This window comes from Falco naumanni, chromosome 4 (assembly GCF_017639655.2).
Source record: "Falco naumanni isolate bFalNau1 chromosome 4, bFalNau1.pat, whole genome shotgun sequence".
Classification (NCBI taxonomy): Eukaryota; Metazoa; Chordata; class Aves; order Falconiformes; family Falconidae; genus Falco; species Falco naumanni.
Window position 1 is genome coordinate 78,616,183 of NC_054057.1, and position 20,929 is coordinate 78,637,111.

The following is a 20,929-nucleotide window of genomic DNA, read 5'->3' on the forward strand; positions in this document are numbered from 1 at the left end:
AATTTATGAAATTAAGACACACTGCTCCTGCGCTCAGTCTTGAGCTGAGTAAAATAAAATAAACTTACAGGAAATCCAAGAGAAATTATTTCCAAGCATGAAACTCCCCCACCTCCTAAAACCGGCTTGTGCACAATGCACGCAGTATGTATCCTACCAGCCTGGGTTCGTGCAACTTCTACATGGAGGGCAGAAGATTGATTTGCTGTGCAGTACTGAATGTCTCAGCTCACCATATATCAGTTGAACACCAAGTTCATTTCTGGTCTTGTTAAGACTTGTGATTCATCACAGAGAATAAAATAAACTAGGTGGCAGGCAATTAGTGTGCATTGTGTGAACCTAATGGTCCTGTTTGTGGTGAGCAACGAGATACAAACCCATAATCAAGGCATAATTTATCTTGGGAAAATTTTATATTGGGACTGAACAGAGATAGAAACAGGAGTTTTAAGCCAATGAGAGAGTTCCAGCTTTCCAAATGTGCCCCGTGCACAGTGCCTGCTCTTGAAGCCCAAAATAATGGTGATTAAAATAATGATGTGGAAAATGTCAGTTTCTGTGCCACTTCCCTTCATAATTTATCAGATATTCATTACTGCTTGATTCCATCCCATACTTCGTGTACTCCATTTGAAAGTGAAAGCCTACTTATAGTGTTTTAAGGGGCTATGAAAAATATTATAGGACTGTAGTATCTCTTGGCCTATAAAATCAGACACCTCAGGACTGGGAACTCAGCTGTGCAGAGTTCAAGGGAAGAGGCATAAACCTCTAACCAGTGCTTTGAGTAAAATTCCCTTTAAAATACTGTTCTTCCAAACCCAGCTTGTACTACAAGCCGTGCAGCCTGGGAAGGTGTGTCCCCAGCTGGATACTGGACATAAAGGGCAGATCTTGTAAACAGATGTCAGCGGTGGGCAGCTCCCGGCTGTTCCCTCCCCTCGGGTGCCGGTGGTGCACAGCCCCAGTGGTGCACAGCCCCGGTGGTGCACAGCCCCAGGCAGCACCAGCTCCTTGCCTTGCTCGAGCACCGGCTGGGCGCTGGCGGGCACCTGGGTGCCTTGCCCTGGCTGCTGAGGACCTGCTCTGCAGCAGTGTTTGCTCCTTGGGGGGTTGTGCTGCTGTCTGTGGGGACCTGCACACCCCGAGAGGGGTGGTGGGACAGGTGCTCGTGGGAGGCGATGGCTACCAGCGTGAGAGTTGTCCCTTCCTCCCCCTCTCCTCCTGCCCTTTGGCTCTGACTTTTGCTTTAATGTTAGGGAACGCAGTGACGTGCCTGGCAAAGCTTAACAACCAGTCAACAAATTTGTTAGAATTTTTCCCCAAAATCAAGCTTCACCCTTCCACAGACCACTCTAATAAACGCATGTGAACGTGCCTCAGCATCCTTTGTGCACCCTGGTGTTGTGCAGTGTCACCTGGAGGTCAGAGCATGGGGATTGGACCTTTCTGATTTCTTTTCCCAGGGACGAGAGACTAAAGAGAGGGAAATTCTTGGATGTTGAGGTTGAACGTTTGATTTTTGAGGATGAAGTAAGCTTTCTTCAAGGAGTTCATCAATAAGAAATATTGAATGTGGTGGAAAGAGCTTCCTTACGGGCTTTTCTTCGCCCAGGAGGGTGTAGATTTGTTTCACATATTGTGGCTTTATTATTTCCAGATCCCTTGAGCTCCAGTAGGCGTGACTCATGTGGCTGCACTCAGTGATGGTTGGTGGAGTAGATGATAAGATCTGGTCAGGAAATTTTCTCTTCTTGGCTTATTTCCATACATAGTCAGTCAGTCTTGTCAGGAGGGTATGCACTGACAGCTCCTCGAGGCAGTCGATGCTTGGGTCTGATATCTGGGCTATGCTGTCTGGTTTGATTAGCCGGTGTGCTAGGTGAAATACCTCTGAAATACCAGCGATTCTGCTGTGTTGATTGCAGAGTAGTGGAAGGCTCATTTTGTCTCATATTCTGCAGTGTCATAGTCCGGCAGGAGGAATCCGTATGATGACAGATGGATTTAGGATTGGTAGGGTTTTATTCTGCTGGCCTTGTCGTCGTTTGTTTGCAGTCCTCCTGTAATTTGTCTGCCAACCACAGTGATTTATTTAGAAAGAATTGAGGACTGGACGGTTTCCAGCACAGGTATCAGTGGTAGTAGGCATCAGGTAATTGTTACGTTTTATGGATTTGGGGGGATTTTGGCATTATATTGGAACCACATATTCTCATGACATGAGATAAAATTCGGAAGAAAAATCTCTGAAGCAAATGAGCTACAATTATTTGTCATGCTTTCAGGAAAGCAGGTTCTGACCGTGCCTGTGTGAGGTGAAGATTGGGGACAAGGACAGCTCTGTGTTGGGGGAGTCTTCAATATCCACATATGCTGAAAGAGGGGATCCTGCCTGGGTGTGCACAGGCCTCTGGAGACCGCTTGAGAGAATCCCATCATTTCTGTGTGGGGAACAAATCAACTCTTAGGTCATTACACTGTTTGTTTGGAGATTCCGGCCAAAGAAGACCTGATGGACTGTGAGGGGTTTCAGTACCATGCTGGCCAAAACATCTCTATGTCTCTCCAAGGAATGACATCAAATGTCTGCTTGCCAAAAGGAGCCAGGGGGTTCTCCTGTTCTTCACTTCAGCTGGGGTCCCTCAAATCTTTTTGTGTTTAATATTGATCACTTTTGATTTGAGATCATGGGAACAGGACCTCATGGGACAAGTGAGGTGAACACTTCCTCCAAAAGCAAACCTGCAGCCCTCAGTACTGCGTCCGCTAGGTTGCCTTGTTGAGAATTGATGGGAGTGGTTTGTTAACCATCACCCTCCTAAGCATGTGCTTAATTTAGTACTGGGACGGTAAAAAGTCTTTCAGTTGGCCTAAGAAGGCCAGTTTCTACATTTCCATGCTATCTGTTCAGAGATGCTTATTTTCAGTCATGTACAAATATAAATGGCAACAGCTTGTAAGTTTGTATCATCCCATGGGTTATGGGTGAACCATTAAAATTCATATAAAGAGCACTGAAATATGAAAGCTGCTAGGAAAAAGAAGGGTCCATTAAATATTTACACTATATTGTGAATCAGCTGCTTTACTGTTGGTTAGTGAATAAGTAAAAAACAATGTCACTATTATGACATTAAGAAAAGAGTTTACCAGAAATAACTTCCCACAGAACAGGCAGGGAGTGAAGGAGACAGCATCTCATGAGGATGTAGTAGAGGATCTGATGCGACTTGTCCTGGAGACAGCAAAAGCCTCTTCCTTGGTCTGAGCAGTAACTGGGTAGGTCTCTACTGCAGGGACCATCTCTCAAATGTATAACACATTTTCATGACCCGGGAGATGATGGATCATATTGTTTTTTCTATGCATAGCCTGTGTTCAGTCACTAGGCTTGGTCCTTTGTTGACTGCTTCCATGTGGAGGAAAAGCAGAGCTATGACAGCCTGTTATGTCACTCTTAAGATAAAGAAAACTTTTATATCAATCAAAAGTGAACAATTGGACCAAAAAACCTAAGCCTTGCATTCAAGGTTGTCTCACAATTTGTGTACACATTATGATCTCAGGTCGTGTTGCCATCACCCTTCATATATATGCATAATTCCTGTCGTTAGAGAAACGTGATGTGTCTTGAGAGCCCTTATTTGACGTAAGGGTCTTAGGTGCTTACAGAAATGACATTAGCAACAATGTGGTCTTCAATTTCAGATTGGCACCGAATGGGACGCCAAGGAAAGGCTTTTCCGGAATTTTGGAGGACTCCTTGGGCCGACAGATGAGCCAGTTGGCATGCAGAAATGGGGAAAAGGCCCCAACGTCACCGTTACTGTCATTTGGGTGGATCCTGTTAATGTAATTGCAGCAACGTATGATATTCTTATTGAATCCAGTGCCGAATTTACTCATTACAAACCACCTTTGAATTTGCCCCTGCGACCCGGTGTCTGGACGATAAAAATTCTGCATCACTGGGTACAGGTAGCTGAAACCAAATTCCTTGTTACCCCTCTCACCTTCTCTAATCGGCAGCCTATCAAACAAGGTAAGTGTAATGTTTGCTACAGGATTAATACAGTTATTGTGTCTGTATTCACTGTAAATGGTGCTGTTAAAAATGAAGGATTGCTATATAGGAAAAGGAGAAAAGAAAGGAATTTTACAGATACTAAATCAGAAGAAATAGTTGCACTAAGACAAGCGAAAGTGTCTGTATCCAGTCCGTAAAACATAGCCACTTTGAACAAAAGGCTATTTATATCTTTTAAATATGCACAGTTCAGAATCCAGAGGACTTCAGACTCTCAGTGATCTAACAGCTATTGTAAAAGCCGTCATCTATAAATAGAAAGAAAAATGGACCCTTTTCTGCTGCTTTTCATTCACGTTTGCTCCTAAAGAGTTACAGAGGTTTAAACTGTTACCTCGACAAGGTCTGTGTGTTCAATGATAAAAGCATGACTACCCAAAATGCTGAATTAGACAAAAATTACCCCAGGCCAGAGCTCACCTGGCATATTGTCAGGTCCAGGCATTCACTTGTGCCTAACAGGTGCCAAAACCTGCCCGGTACGTGCCACCAGGAGGCTGCTGCACCCATCGTGTGTGCACAAAGCCCGAAGGTGAAGCTGGGGAGGGGGCTGAGCTGTGTTACAGAAATATTTATGGATATGGTGATCCTACTATCAGACCCAAGCTGATTTTTTAGAAAGAAGCTATGTTCTTCTCTGCCACAGCAGCCCCGAGCCATCCAAATGGAGAGGCCGTTCCCGGGCTGCTGGTGTCTGTGGGCTCCCAGCAGCAGGTTGCACTGGGACAGGCACTGCTCGAGCGCTCAGGTCCTCAGCCAGCACCGAGGACACTGGGCTGGGAGGAGAGCCACCGTTGTGTAGCCACACCTGTTCTCTCAGTAAGATCAAAACAAGTTTGTTGTTATGAATATCTTTACCATTCTTCTTCTTAACGTGCTCAAGTGCTTCCATCTGCCCTGTATTAATATTCATATCTTTAGACATCTTAAATTTGCCAGATACATGAATGATCCTATTAAGTTTTCGGAAGTTCTTCTTTCTGACAAGGCAGCAAATAAACTGAGTCAGGCATTTACCTACAGGATAACGTGCTGCTTCTGTAATGCAAACACCACCAGACAACTGCTGAGAGCTAATGCAGCCCTTTTCTTGCTCAACGGGAGCTTGAGTCTACACATTTCTCAGCAGAAGAGCTAACTTACTGATTTCTTCTTCTGACATTTGGTGGCATCATTTCTTAAGCAGAAAGTAAACCACCAACAACCTGCTGCATTTATTAGCTAATAGGCAATGATAAACTGTAAAGAAACACTGTGTGTAGAAGGAGTAAGTTTTTAAAGTTTGAGGCAGCCTACTTCTAAATGCAGCTGTTACTGACTTGTCTCCTGGAAATTAATGGATTCCATGTTCTTTGGTAATTTAACAGTTAAGGCATAATTTGGATGGAAAACGTGGTGTGTAGCGAGCAACCTTCCTGCTTTTCCCCATAACATGAGAGCCTGGCACACAGTTAAGCATGTCTCAGACTTCATGAGCCCACACCTGATGGTGTAAAGGCAGAACTCCCTTTGGCCCAAACTCTGAATCTGGAATAATTCCACTGAAATTATGGAGTTACTCCGTATTGCCCATTGATACACTGGGAGACAACCTGGCTCCTGTTTTTTGTTGAAGTGCCCTGCACATTTGTATGGTAACTAGAATCTACTACAGGGATGAAATACAAAGCTTGGGAACAATGTTATCTAGGAGAAAAGCCTCAGGAGTGATTTGCTACTGATGATGTGATGTATAATCTCCAGATGTCTGAGGCATGAAGGTAAAGAAGAAAATTAATTACAGGGGCAGATAGTGACACTCCACTGTAGTTAGAATTGTATTTACAATGCAAATTCCCGTTGTTTGGGGTTTTTAAGGCTTTCTGTTTCAGTGACACTATTGTGCTCTGTGTAGGCAATTGTCATTTAGCTTTGATTTCTAGCTTTTGTCAGTTTGTCACCACTTTATTATTTAAATATATTTTTCTCTGCCAAATAAAGGCATTGTCAGAGTATGACAAAAGAATTAGAACTTCTAAAAGAGCAATTTCTGTTTCTGTTGTAAACAACGCAAAAGCTGCCAAAAATCTTCTTAACTGAAGGAACAGTATTGAAGTCTTGTTTTAACACTGAAAATAAAACATACATCAGATTTAGCCAGGAGTTGTCAGCAGCAGAAAGGAATATGTTTCATTAGGTATTTCTTTAAAATTTTGTTCTTTCAACCATCCTTCCTCACCCCACCCCACCTATTCCACCCCCACACCCCCCCCCAAAAAAAAAAGAGGAAGAAAAAAGCTTGAGGGTTGGAAAAATTACCCTGGAAAGTAATTTGCTACTCCAGAAGCTTTTTGAATGACTGATACATTTCATACCGCTTTGCATGTCATTTGCTTCATCCTCTCTGTTTTACATACTCCAGATGTAGAAACTGGAGTCGACGTAGTTACGCGCATAAAAACGTCCATGGCCTTGTGTGTAATTTGTGCATGTTGTTCTAAAAAGCGTTTGCACAATCGGGCAGCAGCACAACAGCCACTATGGTCTTGTATCTTGAGAGTATGGACGTGACAACCATCACTGCCTCTCCTAAATCATTACTCACCTACACATCAGTTCAGCACAGAGCACTACAAGGAAAAGTTGCTTTGGTTTTCCCAGCATCATGAAGGGAGCTACTTGCTCCTCCTTTGAATAATCAGAGGGAAACACATTTGTTCTTGTATCATGACTCTCAAAATTCATGATTACAATTAAAAAAGAAAAAAGACAGCAACCAGCAAAGACATTTTGTTTAGCAGTTTATGAAAACAGTATATGCAGCTAGTTTATTAATTTTTCTATTCCCATTTCTTTATTAATTTTGGCCTGAACTCTGTGCATGCAAGTAAAGCCATAAAGGGAAATCAAGAGCAGGTATTTTCTTTGATACTGTGTCCAGATGTGCATAACTGACAATGTAAATTGTTTTAAAAACGGAGATTAATTGACCTTTTCAAAAGCTGTATCTATAAGAGATCAGATCTTACGTGGAATTACTGAGTATGCTGGGAGGTTTGGGGTATTTCCACTGTAAACAAGGCTCCCAAAACTTTTTCAGTGCAAAGTCTAGAATCTAATGTTACTTATTCTTTCTTGCTCCTCTTCCCCCTGCAGTCATCCAAATCTGTGTCTTATTTTCTCTAGTCTGAGTTGTGTCACTGAGCAACTCTGCCTTCAGCAGATCCTCTGGCTCAAGAGTGCCTTCAAATGTTTGCCTGGTTGGAGAAAGAAAAAAAAAAAAAAGGAAAATTAAATTAATTTGTGGGAGAAATCAGGTTCACTTGCTCCACCACTGTCTCCTTCCCTCTATGTCCTGCACAGCCAGATTCTGTTTGATTCCTCTTCTAAATGGTGATTTTTAGTTTCTCACCATATGGCTGAGTGTGTTAAAGCTAAGTACTCTGCTTATTGTAAGGACACAGGAGGGCTGCCAAGCACCAGCAGGATGCCCGAGGATTAACTTGTGCCAAGACAGAGAGGGAATCTAACACGGAGGAGACAAAACGGGGAGATCGGTAGATCGCCAGCAGGGATAATAGACAGGAATGGGGGGTTCTTGCTGTCTGCTTTAAGCAGCCTGAATTTAAGCGCAGTTTGGAGACTTGGGGCCAGATGTCCGGGTCCCCTGTGTAGGAACTGGAGAGGCAGAGCCAAACAACAGGTATAATTTGTAGCATTTAGCCAGCAGTTCGCAGACTATAATCCAAGCTACCAAGTCGATTTCAATTCCTAAGAAAACAGCATAATCAATAGAGGTTGGCACTGCATCCCCGTCATCCCACGTTCCCACCCTTCTGTGCTCTCCAAAGTCCATGTGAAGCAGTCGTGCCAAGTGTGATCACACATCTCCCAGGGGCAGTGAGAGGGGGCAGAGAAAAAGCCAAAGCAATTTCATTTTAAAATTTGAGTTTATATTCATGGCAAAGTTTCCACAGCAGTCTCCTAGCAGGAGTGATGATAATGACCTGTCACGCATTTAATGCAGGATACCTGTTTGATTAAAGCTCAACAGCTTACTGTGAGCCAGGGGCAGATTCACTGCTGGGGCAGAAAAAGCCCCAAACCTCAAGCTGATACTAAACGCTGGATTGCGAATAAATAAATAAGTGAATAAATAAACCCCTGCTTCCTTCAGACAGGGAGGGCAGTGAAGAAGAGCATCCTCCTTCTTTGCCTAAAGAGAGACCTTTCATGTTTGGTTCCTGGCTCGATCACATGCCCCAGACACGGGGCTTCTGATCCCTGCTGCTCTGCGACAGGACAGAGGGCCTTGAACACCATGTCCTGCTCCCTGTGCCCTCAAACTGCAGCCACTTCTTTCAAAGACTTGACAGCATTAGCAGACATACTGCGATGCACACGTGCGTCTCAAAGGCCTTTTAACCTAATCCATATTTATAGATCATCTTAATTAAGTATATACTGGGGAAACCTTTGTTTTTGCTGTTGGTTGTTTGCAGTGGGTCAATCAATTCTAATTGCATCTATATGGATTATAAAGTGGGTGGCAACTTGTGTCAGAACTGCTGTGATTTCTTTAAATTAACCAGAGGTCCCATGACATGTTCTTGATAAAGGCAGTAATAGCAGCAGGCAAGCGCGTTAAGTGCAGAAAAGTAGACATGCCCTGGAATTGTCATTCTGAGAAAAACTCTGAAGACAGGGATTTACTTTGAAATTTGGAATCATTTAGTTCAGATCCAGTTGACAAGGAGTCGATTAGCTTCACAATGAGCAAATGCAGCACTGTCTTGTTTGCTGCAAGAGAAAACAAACAAAATGTCAATAAAAAATTACCTCTTTGCCAGAGGGTTTCAACACCATTCAAGTGAAGAAATAAAGCTGTACATTCTGTGTTGCTTTAAAAAAAAAACCCACAGGTCGGGCACCTTAATGTGTACCAAGGTAACCACATTTTTTATTCCTTAGCCCACCACTCTCTGTCTAAACTCATTTGCTTTTTCTGCAAAAAGAAGCACAAACCCACACAAAGATGCTGAAATCCCAGCCTTTGCGGCCAACTATAGACTGTGTATTTAGTCCAAAGAAGTGATACCAAGAAAAGTCAGCTGAGAAATGAAGTGCCCTCCCAAAATGAAGAGCAAACTAAAATGGGGGACAAAAATAACTAATTTTTTAAAGATATAATTTAGAGTCAGTGGAATATATTTTGCATTGATATGTGTCCTTCTGCAGTCAACAGGCTATTTGGATGTGTTTACTGGCCAAAAAATCTGGCTTAGTGTCTGTAATTTAGCTAATTTTTAATTGGTTGCTCTAACTGTACAGATTTAAATGTCTAAACACACATCCCATGGGGCAAGCCTTACATTCTTTGTTATTTTTTCATGAGCATGGACTGAAGTGTCAGTGCTTTAAAAGCATGCCCAATAGCTCCAGCCTCCTTTCATGCAGTATTTCAGGGCCTGGGTTCCACACTGTCCTTCTCCTGTCCCAGCCCAGTGAGTTACAGAGTCGGGATTATCTCTGTCGTCTTTCCTTTAATGCCAAGAAGAATAGCCCACGTGTGCCATAGCTTGCATGAGCAGCATCCTCCTTGCTCTCCTGTGAGCTTTTTAGCAAAGACTTGGAGGCTCCAGGAGAGGGTTCTGGGTTGGATCCTCAGCGTTTCCTATTGATTATATACATGGCTCTGCTCTCAGATTGCTGTTTCCCAGCTTTTTCTTTATAGGGTATGCAGACACCTAACTCGGGGTGTTTGTTCTGCTGCAGTCCCCTGTCAGCACCAGGTCAGGGTTTCACCGTGTCTCACGTCAGAGAAGCACACTGTCGCTGTGGGAGCAGTAGCCCCCAACATGCTGACAAACGCAGTGTCTTGTTCCCTTTAGTACCGTCCTCAGCAGTCTTTTTTCATATCTGCTGATTCTTGCGGGTGGCTTTTCCAGAAAGTTTACCTTCAGCCCTGTTAAGCAGTGCTGCTGCCGTACCTGCCGGCGCACGCCCTTGCAGCTCAGCCCTTTCCGGGGCAGAATGAAACAGCAGCGTGTTGGTATGAGAAGCACGGCGTGTCCAACACAACTGCAGCAGACTGGAGACCTTTAGAAGTGTTGAAGTTGCTGGGGCTGTCACCTGTATTGTAGCAAAAGCAGCCCGCTGATCTTAAGCAGCGAGGGTCACAGGTTCAGGGAGAGGTGACCTGCTGCACTGCCAGGCACTGGGTCCTACAGTTCCTGAAGGTTTCGCTCCTTCCAGTCCTGGTGATCCACCAGGTCCTGAAGCCTGGGATGAGTGCAGGGCTGAACCAGAGAGAAAAGCAAATTCCATTCTATCCTGTTACTTGTCTGAAAAAAGATCTCTCTTGTTCCATGTGCTAAACACATGCACAACGGGCTTTAATTTAGCAAGCTCTCTGAATTGCCTGTTTCAATCAGATGATCCTGCTAGTAATGCCAACTCTTATTTGTTTGGGGATTTTTAGTTAGAAAGTTCCTATTTAATTAATATGTTGACAAACAGTCTTCCATATGTAATTGCTTCCAAAGGAGGAAATTTAATCATGTGTACTTGTTCTGTTTCTTAAACTGCAGTGCTCTAGCAGAGTGTACTTCTGACCCATGTGCATGGAATAAACTCATTTTGGCTAGAGGTTATTGTGGATATCTACCATTAAAAATAGAGGAGTTTAGATGAATGCAGGAACAGTTAAGTGATGTATAATGGTGATGGGGATGTGCCAAACTAATTTAATTGGGTATTTGAAGTAATGGACTTGCACAGTATTTGACATTAAAGACTTTGCAAATGTAACAGCAAAGCTCCAATTAAACGTCCCTTTTCCCTCTAAATAAATGTCCTGATTTACTGCCAGCGCCTGAGACACTGTCCTCTGCATGGAAGAAAGGACTCAGTGTCAGGCTGCGGTGGAAGCAGCAAGGACATGTGGAAGGAATTGTAGCCATGAATATGTAATTCCTGGCCCCCTAACCCCCTAACGCTATCCGAGCACGGTGGCTTTCCTAGCCCGGAGCGCCCTGAATGGGCCCATTCTGTGTGCAACAGTGTGTATGTTGGCAGAGCTGAACGTATCCTCTGTGCTGCCGGAGTGAGGATGCGAGGGAAGCCAGCTGAGAACAGAAAGAAACGGTTGAAAATTTAGTCCCCAGAGGCACTGGGTGAACATTTCTGGGAGGTTCCGCACTGCCTCTATGAGCAGCACCCTGGTGCGCTCGCAGGCCTGGAGCAGTCAGCCAGCCAGGGCAAGGGCGGGCTGACCAGCAGTGGCCACTTCATGTTCTTTGAAGGTGTCACAGCCTGACACCACCTTAGCTGCAACATCACGGACTCGGGGCAGCTACTGTGTTCTGCTGAGGCAGAAGAGCTGCCGTAAGGGGAGCAACCACAGCGCAGACAGAAGCGTCATTAGGAAATGGTTGTGATCCGTTACTTGGTACAAGAGCTCAAAATGTAATTTTCATGAGAGAAGACTCTCTCAGCGAGACTGGAGCACTTCCAGGGATGATGCTGGGGCTGCAGGTATTTCATTATGGCTCTGGTCTGCCCGAGGCCGTGGTGGTGTCCTTCCAGTGCCAGGGGGGCACCACCCAGTCTTTGGAGGCAGGCTGAGCTAACAAATTTTGTGACTTTTCCACAGCAGGGCATGGTTCATCAGTTTAGGGGGAAAAAAACCAATCTGAGACAAATTAATGATAGCACCTGAAGGTCTGACGACAGTCGGCAGCCTTCTCACACCAAGTGTCCTTGAACTATTTGCTGATTTCAAAGCACAGCCTTCCGTGGGTGTCTGCAGCGGCAATGTCAGCTGTGCGGGGCTTATCTCCCGGGCTGCTCCTCTGGTGAAAGAGGCAAAATCAGCTTCTCATGAACGCAGAATGGGCTTCTGAGGAGGAGCTGCACATCGATCAGGCTCCAGGGACAGATAGGAGCTTGCAGCTCAGATGCTCTGGAGGCTGGGCCTGCCTCGTTGTGCTGTGCAGAACAGCCCTGTGTGGTGCCTGGCTGGCCGGCAGCTCTGGGGACGCCGGCTGTACATGATGCTAGTAAGGCGGACGCGGCTTCCAGCCTCAGCGCTGTGCCCTGCTCACGCAGCACCTGCAGGGCGAGCGTCGTGGTGAGCGGAGCTGCTGGTGGTGAGCAGGAGCTGAACTGCTGCACGCAGCCAGTCGTTCTCAGCTTGCAGCATGTCCTCAATGCTGGGGAAACAGACTGTAGCACACCGCTAACTCTGCTGTACTTTTAGACCCTGAAGGTTCCAGGGATTTTTTTTAATGCACTAACGTCTGGCTTTATTTCTGCATTTCCAGAGGAAGCCATGAAGTATCACAGCGGGCCTCCGAAGAACGCGTACATGGAGCAGAGCTTTCAGGGCTTGAACCCTGTCCTGAATATCCCCATCAGTGCTGCCCGTGTGGACCAGGCCAAGAGGAACGCAGAGCTCGTGGGTGCCCGGCTAGAAGCCTGGGTGGACTCTCTGGTCAGCAGCGTCTGGTCGGCCGTGGACATCTGCAGCACCGGCCCCACCGCCTGCCCAGTCATGCAGAGCTGTGCTCAGACAGCCTGGAGTTCCCTGAGCCCGGACCCTAAATCTGAGCTGGGCCCCATCAAACCCGACGGTCGCTTGAGGTAGCATCTGGTACACTCTCCTCCAGCACAGGTTTTTAAAAGGGAATTTAACCTTGTTCGTATGTGAATCCCACACCGCATTTCAGAAACCTAAGGGAACATTATAATTTTTTGTTACTTATTGCAATATAATTCATTAAAAAAAAAAAAAAAAAAAAAAGTTTGACAAGGCCTTTGGCACTGCCCTCTCCATCCTGCTGTCAGGGGCAGCCTCGGCCACCCCGCAGCCCCTGCCTCCCCAAGGTGCCCCGGCCACATGTGCCACTGCACCCGCCGCCTCTGCAGGCTCCAGAACGGCAGCAGCAAGCCGTGGAGAGGGCAGCAGAGCAGCTGCTAAAAGTGTTTCTTAAAAATAAATCTGTCTGTACCTCCACTGTTTCATAGGCTTTCTTTATTTTGCTACCCTGAATAAATCACAGCAAAATTCCCTTTTACTTATGCATCCTGGGGAGGTCGGTTACTGCAGGCTAGAGCCTGTATGGCTGCATTACCTCACAGGACCTGAAATAATTATGGTACAGCCTCACTCTCTTTTTTTTTCTTTTTTTTTAATTACACAAAGTAATTCTAAACTTAGTTAATGTCTGTTATCCTGCTTAGGAAAAACAAGCAAAAGCAGAAACTTCCAGATTATTTTCAGAGATTTTTTAAAACTTAATTCCATGATAAACTCTAAACGGAACCAGTTTGCTATATTAGATTTCTGTGTCTCATGCAGTCAGGTTCAGGGTCTGGGTAGGAAGAGTATTAAACTGAAGAACAAAGAAGCATTTTGGATTTCAGCCCTTTGGAATCTGCGGGTTTTTTTCTAAGCTCACCAGTACCTAAGCACTTTTGCAGACTTGCAGTGCAGCAGGTGTGTCTGTAGGCTGGGGGTGGGCTGCAATGTGCCTGCTCACAGCCTTTGCCGATTCTGCTTGTGAGCTGAGCTTGAGTTTTTTCTCAGGCAGTGGTGTTGTGTGGAGCCAGTAGAATGGTAGAATTGGGACCTAAATCTGTAACAACATGTTTCTTCCCTAATGCGAATAGTGGCTAGTACGTCTTAACACTAATTCCCTCCCTTGATCTCAGATCTGCCAGCTCTTCGTGTTCATGAAGGGTCCTTCTAGGCTTGTGCAGGGCATGGGTTCCTGGCCGAAGCCACGAGCTGACGGCGAAGGAGAGCAATGCTGTGGTTCTCAGTGCTTTGACTTTATTCTGTCAACAACCTACCCTTGTGTGTCTTTAGAATTTCTAGCAGGCTGCATCCTGTTTTAAATAGGCATGTTTTGCATCATTTTAAGCTGCATTTTCTACAGTAGGAAAAAAGATTTATTTACATTCCAAGAACTTTTAGAATATAGGGGGGGTATGCAAATTAATCTCCAACTAATGCATTTTACATTAACATAAAACATGCAGTTTGTTGTTGCTGTGGTAATCTCTTGTTAACAACGTAACCCAAAATGGCTATTAAAAGCTATTGGGTTAATTAGGAGAAAAATCCTGTTGATGTAATGAAGTGAGGTATCTGTTTACCCTTCTGTGTCTATGGCTAACTTTCTGCTGATGAGAGTTATGCATCCACAGCAGGAGGGAAACAGACCCTTAAATCATGCTGTAATCGCGTCTCACAGAAAGGTTGAATTCCCTTTTAAACAACAGTTGCAAGATGACCGTAACACGCAGATCCCAGTGGCTTCTAGTATCTCTCTCCGTCGTATTGGTTTAAAGCTACTTGCATTATGCTTTGGACTTGAAATTGCAGTGTCAGCTGTGCTGGCATTAAGGCAAAGCATTGAAATGTTTATCTGGCACAAAAACGGATGCATAGAAGGAACAATTTAGGTATTTATTATTTATGTTTTAGTCAATGACTAATTAGTAGGTGCTGCTTTTGCAGCTTGAAGATTACGTTATCTTACTAACTGAAGCTGCCTTTATTAAGAAAAGGCCTTCCTCCCCTCACACCTCCTTTTCTTTTTTTGTCTTGATTTTGACAGTCACTAGAGCAGTAGTTTTAGGAAAGCTTGTAGCAGTGAGAGCTGGTTGAAATATTTCGGTCAAGGTAATTTTCCAGCTTCACAACCAGCTCTAGTAGCAAGCGTGTTTAAAACCAGGGCTGCCAACAGGTTTATATAATAGAAACACAGTGTTATTACTTATTCAGTGGAGGTTTTTTAACAGCGCTTGTTTTTAATCTGACATTCCTTCGTGAAGTTCAAATTTTCTGGGGATCTCCAATCCTCACTGTGAAGTCCAGGGCTTTAGTCACACTGATGCAATGGCAAGTCTATGGTTCAAGCCAAGCCCTGCAGGTTAAATTAAGAACATCATATTTGGGCACACAATAAAATTCGTTAACAATCCCAGCCAGTGATTGTTCTCAATAAGACTACTGGGGTAGCGGCAAAATCTTCAGTCTGTCTTGCACATAAGCATATGTATAAGGGTGCGCCCACACACATGCATGTAGATAACTTGGGTTTTAAATTTGATACTTTTTTTATTCTTAAGCAGGAATGTTTTTAAGTGCTTTGTTGGTAAGTTTTCATTATTAACTAGACCAAGCAGATGGTGGCAACAATCCCATCTTTTGTGGTTAGAAGAAAATCTGCCACTTTTATCATTTAAAATGGAAGGTGCAAATTATTTTCTTTTAGTACAAAAAAGGGAAAGAAAACAAATGGTTGCTGATATATCTATTTACATTATATGCTAGGTTTAAAATAAAACAAAATTTATATTAGTTTATTTTCTGAAAGACAAAAAGCATCTACACAAAGAATTTTGTAGCAAGCTGGCAATCCCAGTGCTGCTGTTGAAATATATGATATAAAACTGAAGAGGCTGATCCTGCAGTCCTTTCTCGGGCAAAACTTCCATGGAGTGCCAACGCTGAGTAAGGACTTCAGGGTCAAGTCCAGCATAAATAAAGGGTGTGGCAGTATGATCTGAGTATATACTGTCTGTGTTTGAACTCATGAAAGGATGAGCCGCCGAGTTTGGAACGTCTTCTGGGGGCAGTGTCAAGTTTTGGACCTAAATGACAACCTCCACTATAGCTATTAGTATGCAGACATGGATACATGAGTTATAGATGGGACACTGTGTCTGAGTTACAAAGTTCTGTAGTTGTGAAGAAAAACCATGGAAAGCAAGACTTTGCATCAGGGATCAGAGCTTGCTCCAAGTCGATGCTGTGGTAGCGCTGCTAAGAGCGACATCCTGCTTGGTGGCTTTTCTGGTTCTGAAACGGCAGGCACCTGGAGCCTGTGTTGAGTACTATGTAGTGTGAGAAGAGAATAACTTCACAGATCTTACATTTGGTGAAAAGGAGAATTCAGAGCAGGGGCCCACAGTTCATGCGAAACAAGCGAGTTACGCATCTTCATTTGAATGTGTGAGTGTTGTTTTCCAGCCACGCTGGCTAGTCCTGGCTGAAGAGGACTCCACCTGAAGGCCAGTTTTGATGAACATCCCTTCCTGTGGGAGGGGGCTGTACTTCCATGGGCACACATTTGTCTTCTGTGCATAGTGCTTTGCTCATTCAAATTCCCTGCCCATTCTGCACGACAGCCATGTAACACTTCTGTGATCAATCAGTATTACGCAGAAAAAGAATGTGGCACAATGCAGAACATCTACATACATGATTTAATGAATTACATCCAAAGTCAGTCTCAGCATTATGCAAACCTGTTTATATGGTAATGCTAAGCCTTGAGGCTAATAGAAATAGCTCAAATGACAGTTTATTTTCAGATTTGTCCAATTCTTTCTTTGATGTCATTGGGACATTGAGTTGTAGTATTTGTATTTTCATTTTCTGATATTGAAAGGGTTTTTTAGAGTTGAATTATGTCTTCATTTTTTGTGCTCTCGGCAAGCAGAGAATTTTAACAATTCCTTCATGATAGCAAGTGTTATACAAGAAAGTCCCTCTGTATCTCTGTTGTTAAGCCTTCGTTATTGCTGAGCCTAGAGATACAGGAATGTGCATTCATCTGTTACAAATTGACTTTCCTAAGTATTGGCTTCAGTGCACAATGCATGTACAGTTGTTTAACGGCGCATTATCAATGATCCTGCAGCACCTTCAAAAGGACCAGCTAATGTGTATTCACCTTCTGTCCATCTCCTACAGCACTAATTGCAATACTAATGAAATCTCCATCACTCTTAGCCACGATTATGGTGGACAGAGTAGTGAAGTCAGTGAATCAGAACTGGGATATTCTGAGCCTGGCCAAAGGGAGAGATGAAGGGTAAAGAAGCTGCTGAAACTTCACAAAAGTTTGACACAATTGTGCTCCAACAAACCTTTGAACAATCTGGGCACCTTCTGCACAGCAAGGCTGGGAAATGCTGATACCGTGAGATCTCAGCTTTGACTTCCCAGATAAAAAGAAAACAAGATCCAGATTTTTATCGTGGCCAGGCAATGAGGACCAACTTTCTGTTGATTTCTCTGGTTCTCTTTCATCACAGCTGTCAGAGAACTGCCAGCTTGCCGCCGGCTGTCACACCCTCGTTGTCTTCCCAGATCACAAAGCTTCAGGAGTTGGCCACATGAAACCTTGGCGAGCTCCACCACTTTCCATTGAGCAGGAAGTTTTGTACTTGTGTGAGCCAAATCCCTTAGGCTTCTTCAAAAACCCTAGCTGCAAATCAGAAAAGTTTGCTTTTCAGAGCAGCCTTCAGTCAGCTCAGTACTAACACACGTGAAGGAGTTGGTAAAAGTGATTGCAATTATCTTTTCCCGATTTTCACGCAGGGGCATTTAATACATGTAATAGTAGGTTTAGTTATTCCAGCATCAGACCTGGTAGCAAGTAGCTGGCAGCGTTTCGCACTGGCCTTTATTTCAGCCTGGTTATGCAAAGATAATGGTCCGTACGTGCTTTTATTTCAGCTATTCAAGACCTCCATGATAGTCTGAAGGATTCATAGGACATGAATTAAACACATGCTAAATGGCAATTGAAAACATCATGTAAAAAGGTCTTTCTAGACCAAACCCTCAGGCTTCTGCCAAGACAGCTCCAGGACTGGAGCCCCCAGAGAGGGTGGGAGCAGTGTGGAGTTGGAGGGATGGGCCGCTGCCCTCCTAGGGGCCCAGCAGGAGCTGGAGAGCGGGAATGGCGGCTGAGGGCAGCTGCTGCTGCAGCCAGGCACAGAGGAGCCAAACAAATTAGGGTTAAGGGCAGCGAGGAAGACTTTGTAGAGAAATACCTTTTTTCCTGTAGACTCTTCAAGGATGAGTAAATGCTCTGATTTGTAACTCCTTTCGGAGGGGTAGAGTAGAAGGGATTGGCCTTTGAAAACCTTTACAGCCACCATCGCAGTGAGGGAGAAAAGAATCGGGCTGAGAGCATTTAAAATTGAGGCAACAAACCTTACAGCCCCACGGCCACAGTAGCGCTAGTCTGTCTCCAGTTACATTTGGTGTTGGCAGCGATTAACCTTCACGGTGTGATACTGCAGGTACCATGTTGATTTTGTTCCTGTAGACTAACAGTAGTGTGTAGATCACTCTCTGCTCTTTGCTTCTGCCTTGGTTACCTTCTTTTGCTCATGGGTGCTATCACAGCTGCTACCTCACTGTGTCTGCAAACACGTTTACCTGATAACAACAAAAAAAGGTACCAGAAATCTCCTTGAACTGAATGTACAATCTATGCAAATTCTCTTTCTACTTTGTTAAAACCTAGAAGTATTACTTGTAACCTTGCCAAATAAACAGCAAGATACTGTACAGGTGCCTCTGATGACAGAGTGACAATTCTAGGCGCAGTTCATTGCGCTGCATTTGTATATTGTAATGACTTGACTTGTCTTTGGTTCTGTTGTAATTAACACCCTCAACTGAGAAGATAGCAACCTCTCGCTAGGGGAGCACCTTCAGTTTGCTGGGAATATTCTGGAGGAGGATGTCTGTGGCATTTCGTTTTATTTTCCTGCTTACATCCAAAAGAAGGCACAGACCTGCTGGCCAAAATTAGGGTGGTGTTTCAGATTTTCCTTGGGTGAATCCGATCAGCTCTGGATTGCTCGGTGTCTGTCCCCATTGCAGCATCCAGTGTGTTGCCCCTTAAAGAAAGCCTTACTTTCATCCTTTCTAAATGTGGCCTTAAACTGTGTTAGAAAGTTTGATGTTGTCTGTGTCTTGCTCACTTTTTCTGTTTGTTGTGGAATAAATAAAAGGCACCTTGAGATTTCTATTACAGCACAGTTGTGTTGCTGTCAGCTTACACTTCACAAATACAATAGAAATTGCTTACAAATGCAGTCTTTAAGGGAAGAAAATGACCTTCCCTTTGGGCAAAAGGATGGCTCATATGTTCATATAAACCTTAGGAAATTATGAGCTCTGTCTTTTGCAACTCACTGTAGATAAGGAAGGTTGATTTAATTACCTACAAAGTACAAACTTAATAACTTTTAATTTATCTTCAGACTGTAACAGGACAGACTGCTCTCAGAGGCACAAGACAAATTCTGGAGTAATTTCACTCATTCTGACATGATGTAGTAGCATTCCTTTCAGATTCGTACTGATAGCTGGGAGTAGATGTATCCCCTTCATGGTATGGTCTTAAAATCTGAAGAATGTCACCATGTGGGGCCAGATTTTGAGTGATGGTTGGGAATCTAACAGTACATTTAGAAGACAGGGGAGTCTGGTTGTATCATCTAAGTCGTAAATGCATTTCCAAAAATTTGGCTGTTGGAGCTTCATCCAAAGGTTGTCAAAATCAGCAGAAACCAAGGACTTCTGCCAAGGCCCGTGTATGTTGGGTTTCTTTACTAGTTTTCTCCATGAGAACTGTCATGTTGCAGTAGCACCAATATTCCCGGCAGGCTGCAGTGCTTTGAGGAATCCCAAATCCTATCCTATTTAGGTATTCAGATGCGGATACAACCCTAAAGGCAACTGAAAAGGGTGTACGTAGAAAACCAGATTTGCGAAACAAAAAGAATTAATTTGAGTTAATGAAATGATTTTTCTGACTTTGTCATTTTGGTTTTGTTTTGGGTTGATTGGATTTTTGTATTGCCTAACATAGTCCATAATAAGTTATTCCTATTCTGTCATTTTCAAAGACTGGTGGTAATATAGTTTTAAGAAATAACTATTTTGTTATAGATCATAATATGCATAAAATTGTACAGAAATATTTTGTAAGCTATTGAATAAGAAAAAAGAAAACCATGTATATACAGCAAAGTTTAAAAAAAAATATTGGGAATTCAAATGGAACACACTGAAAGTTGTAGATATTTTGCTATTTATTTAAAGGAGTATTTTATGAGATATTGAAATGTCTTAAATTGACCGGTAATCAAAGTTCAAAGTCAGAATGCTTTTCTTGTAGTAGAATGTGATTTTCAGCAATTATTGCACTACCCGGTTTTGCACCCTTTTGTCTTTCATTTAGCAGAAAACAATGTGCCTTAGCTGTATTCTTTGTCAATGGGAGTTTGGTTTTATTGTCCAACAAAGCAAATTTTTTTGCAGAAAAAGAAATGGATGTATTAAATACTGTATTATACCAAAAACACTGCAGTTGTATATAAATGCTTTCTGTCATACTGTGTTTTCAGATGCAGAATTTTAAAATAAAAAAAAGGCTGTCTTTAGGAGTAGATGTGCACCTTGTGTTATTTTCAAACCCACTGAAGCACTTTGCTGCTTGGTGATATTTAGGAGGAAAAATGGGACCAAGCACTACCGATCGGTGATCACAGTGCTGATGCCAATATGCTGCCCGGTCGGTCATTTCTCAGGCTTTATTTCCCAGCCATAGCAATTATGAGGGAAATGTTCATGGACACTTTGCAGAAATCAGTTTTTGTTGGCCCAGACAATGGCTTGCAGGCACGCGGTGCTGCTTCACCTGCAGCCTGGTGAAGGGTGCTGCCACCAGCAGCAGTGTTGGGAGGTAGGTTGGACCCCACAGGGCTCCCAACACTGCCTGCACTGTGGCATCTGGAGACACGTCCAAGCTTTTTGGGCCAAGTTCTCCTAGTTTTCAAACTCAGGTGACGGCTTTTGTGCCAGATTCTCCCTGCCTTTTCCAAAGATATCAATGAGTGCTAAACAGATGATGTTAACAAGAAGCTTGATTAGGTCTCATTGCTGAAGGCCATCAACTGTGGGATGCAATGCATCTCCAAAGTGTTCATCATCCCAAAGAGAAAAGACTTAGTCATGGGTGTAGGAATAAGCAG

The 20,929-nt window shown here is 43.7% G+C and overlaps 1 protein-coding gene across 2 annotated transcripts in view; it reads left to right on the forward strand.

Moving 5' to 3' along the window:
* XYLT1 (xylosyltransferase 1) overlaps positions 1-20,341 on the forward strand; it is a 202,151-nt gene extending 181,810 nt beyond the window's left edge. For both annotated transcript variants that reach the window (XM_040591969.1, XM_040591970.1), the window contains 2 exons: positions 3,715-4,048; positions 12,397-20,341. In XM_040591969.1, coding sequence (XP_040447903.1) covers positions 3,715-4,048; positions 12,397-12,719 — 657 coding nt within the window. In that variant the 3' untranslated portion in view covers positions 12,720-20,341. The remainder of the gene's footprint in view (positions 1-3,714; positions 4,049-12,396) is intronic.
* Positions 20,342-20,929: the final 588 nt, after the last annotated feature.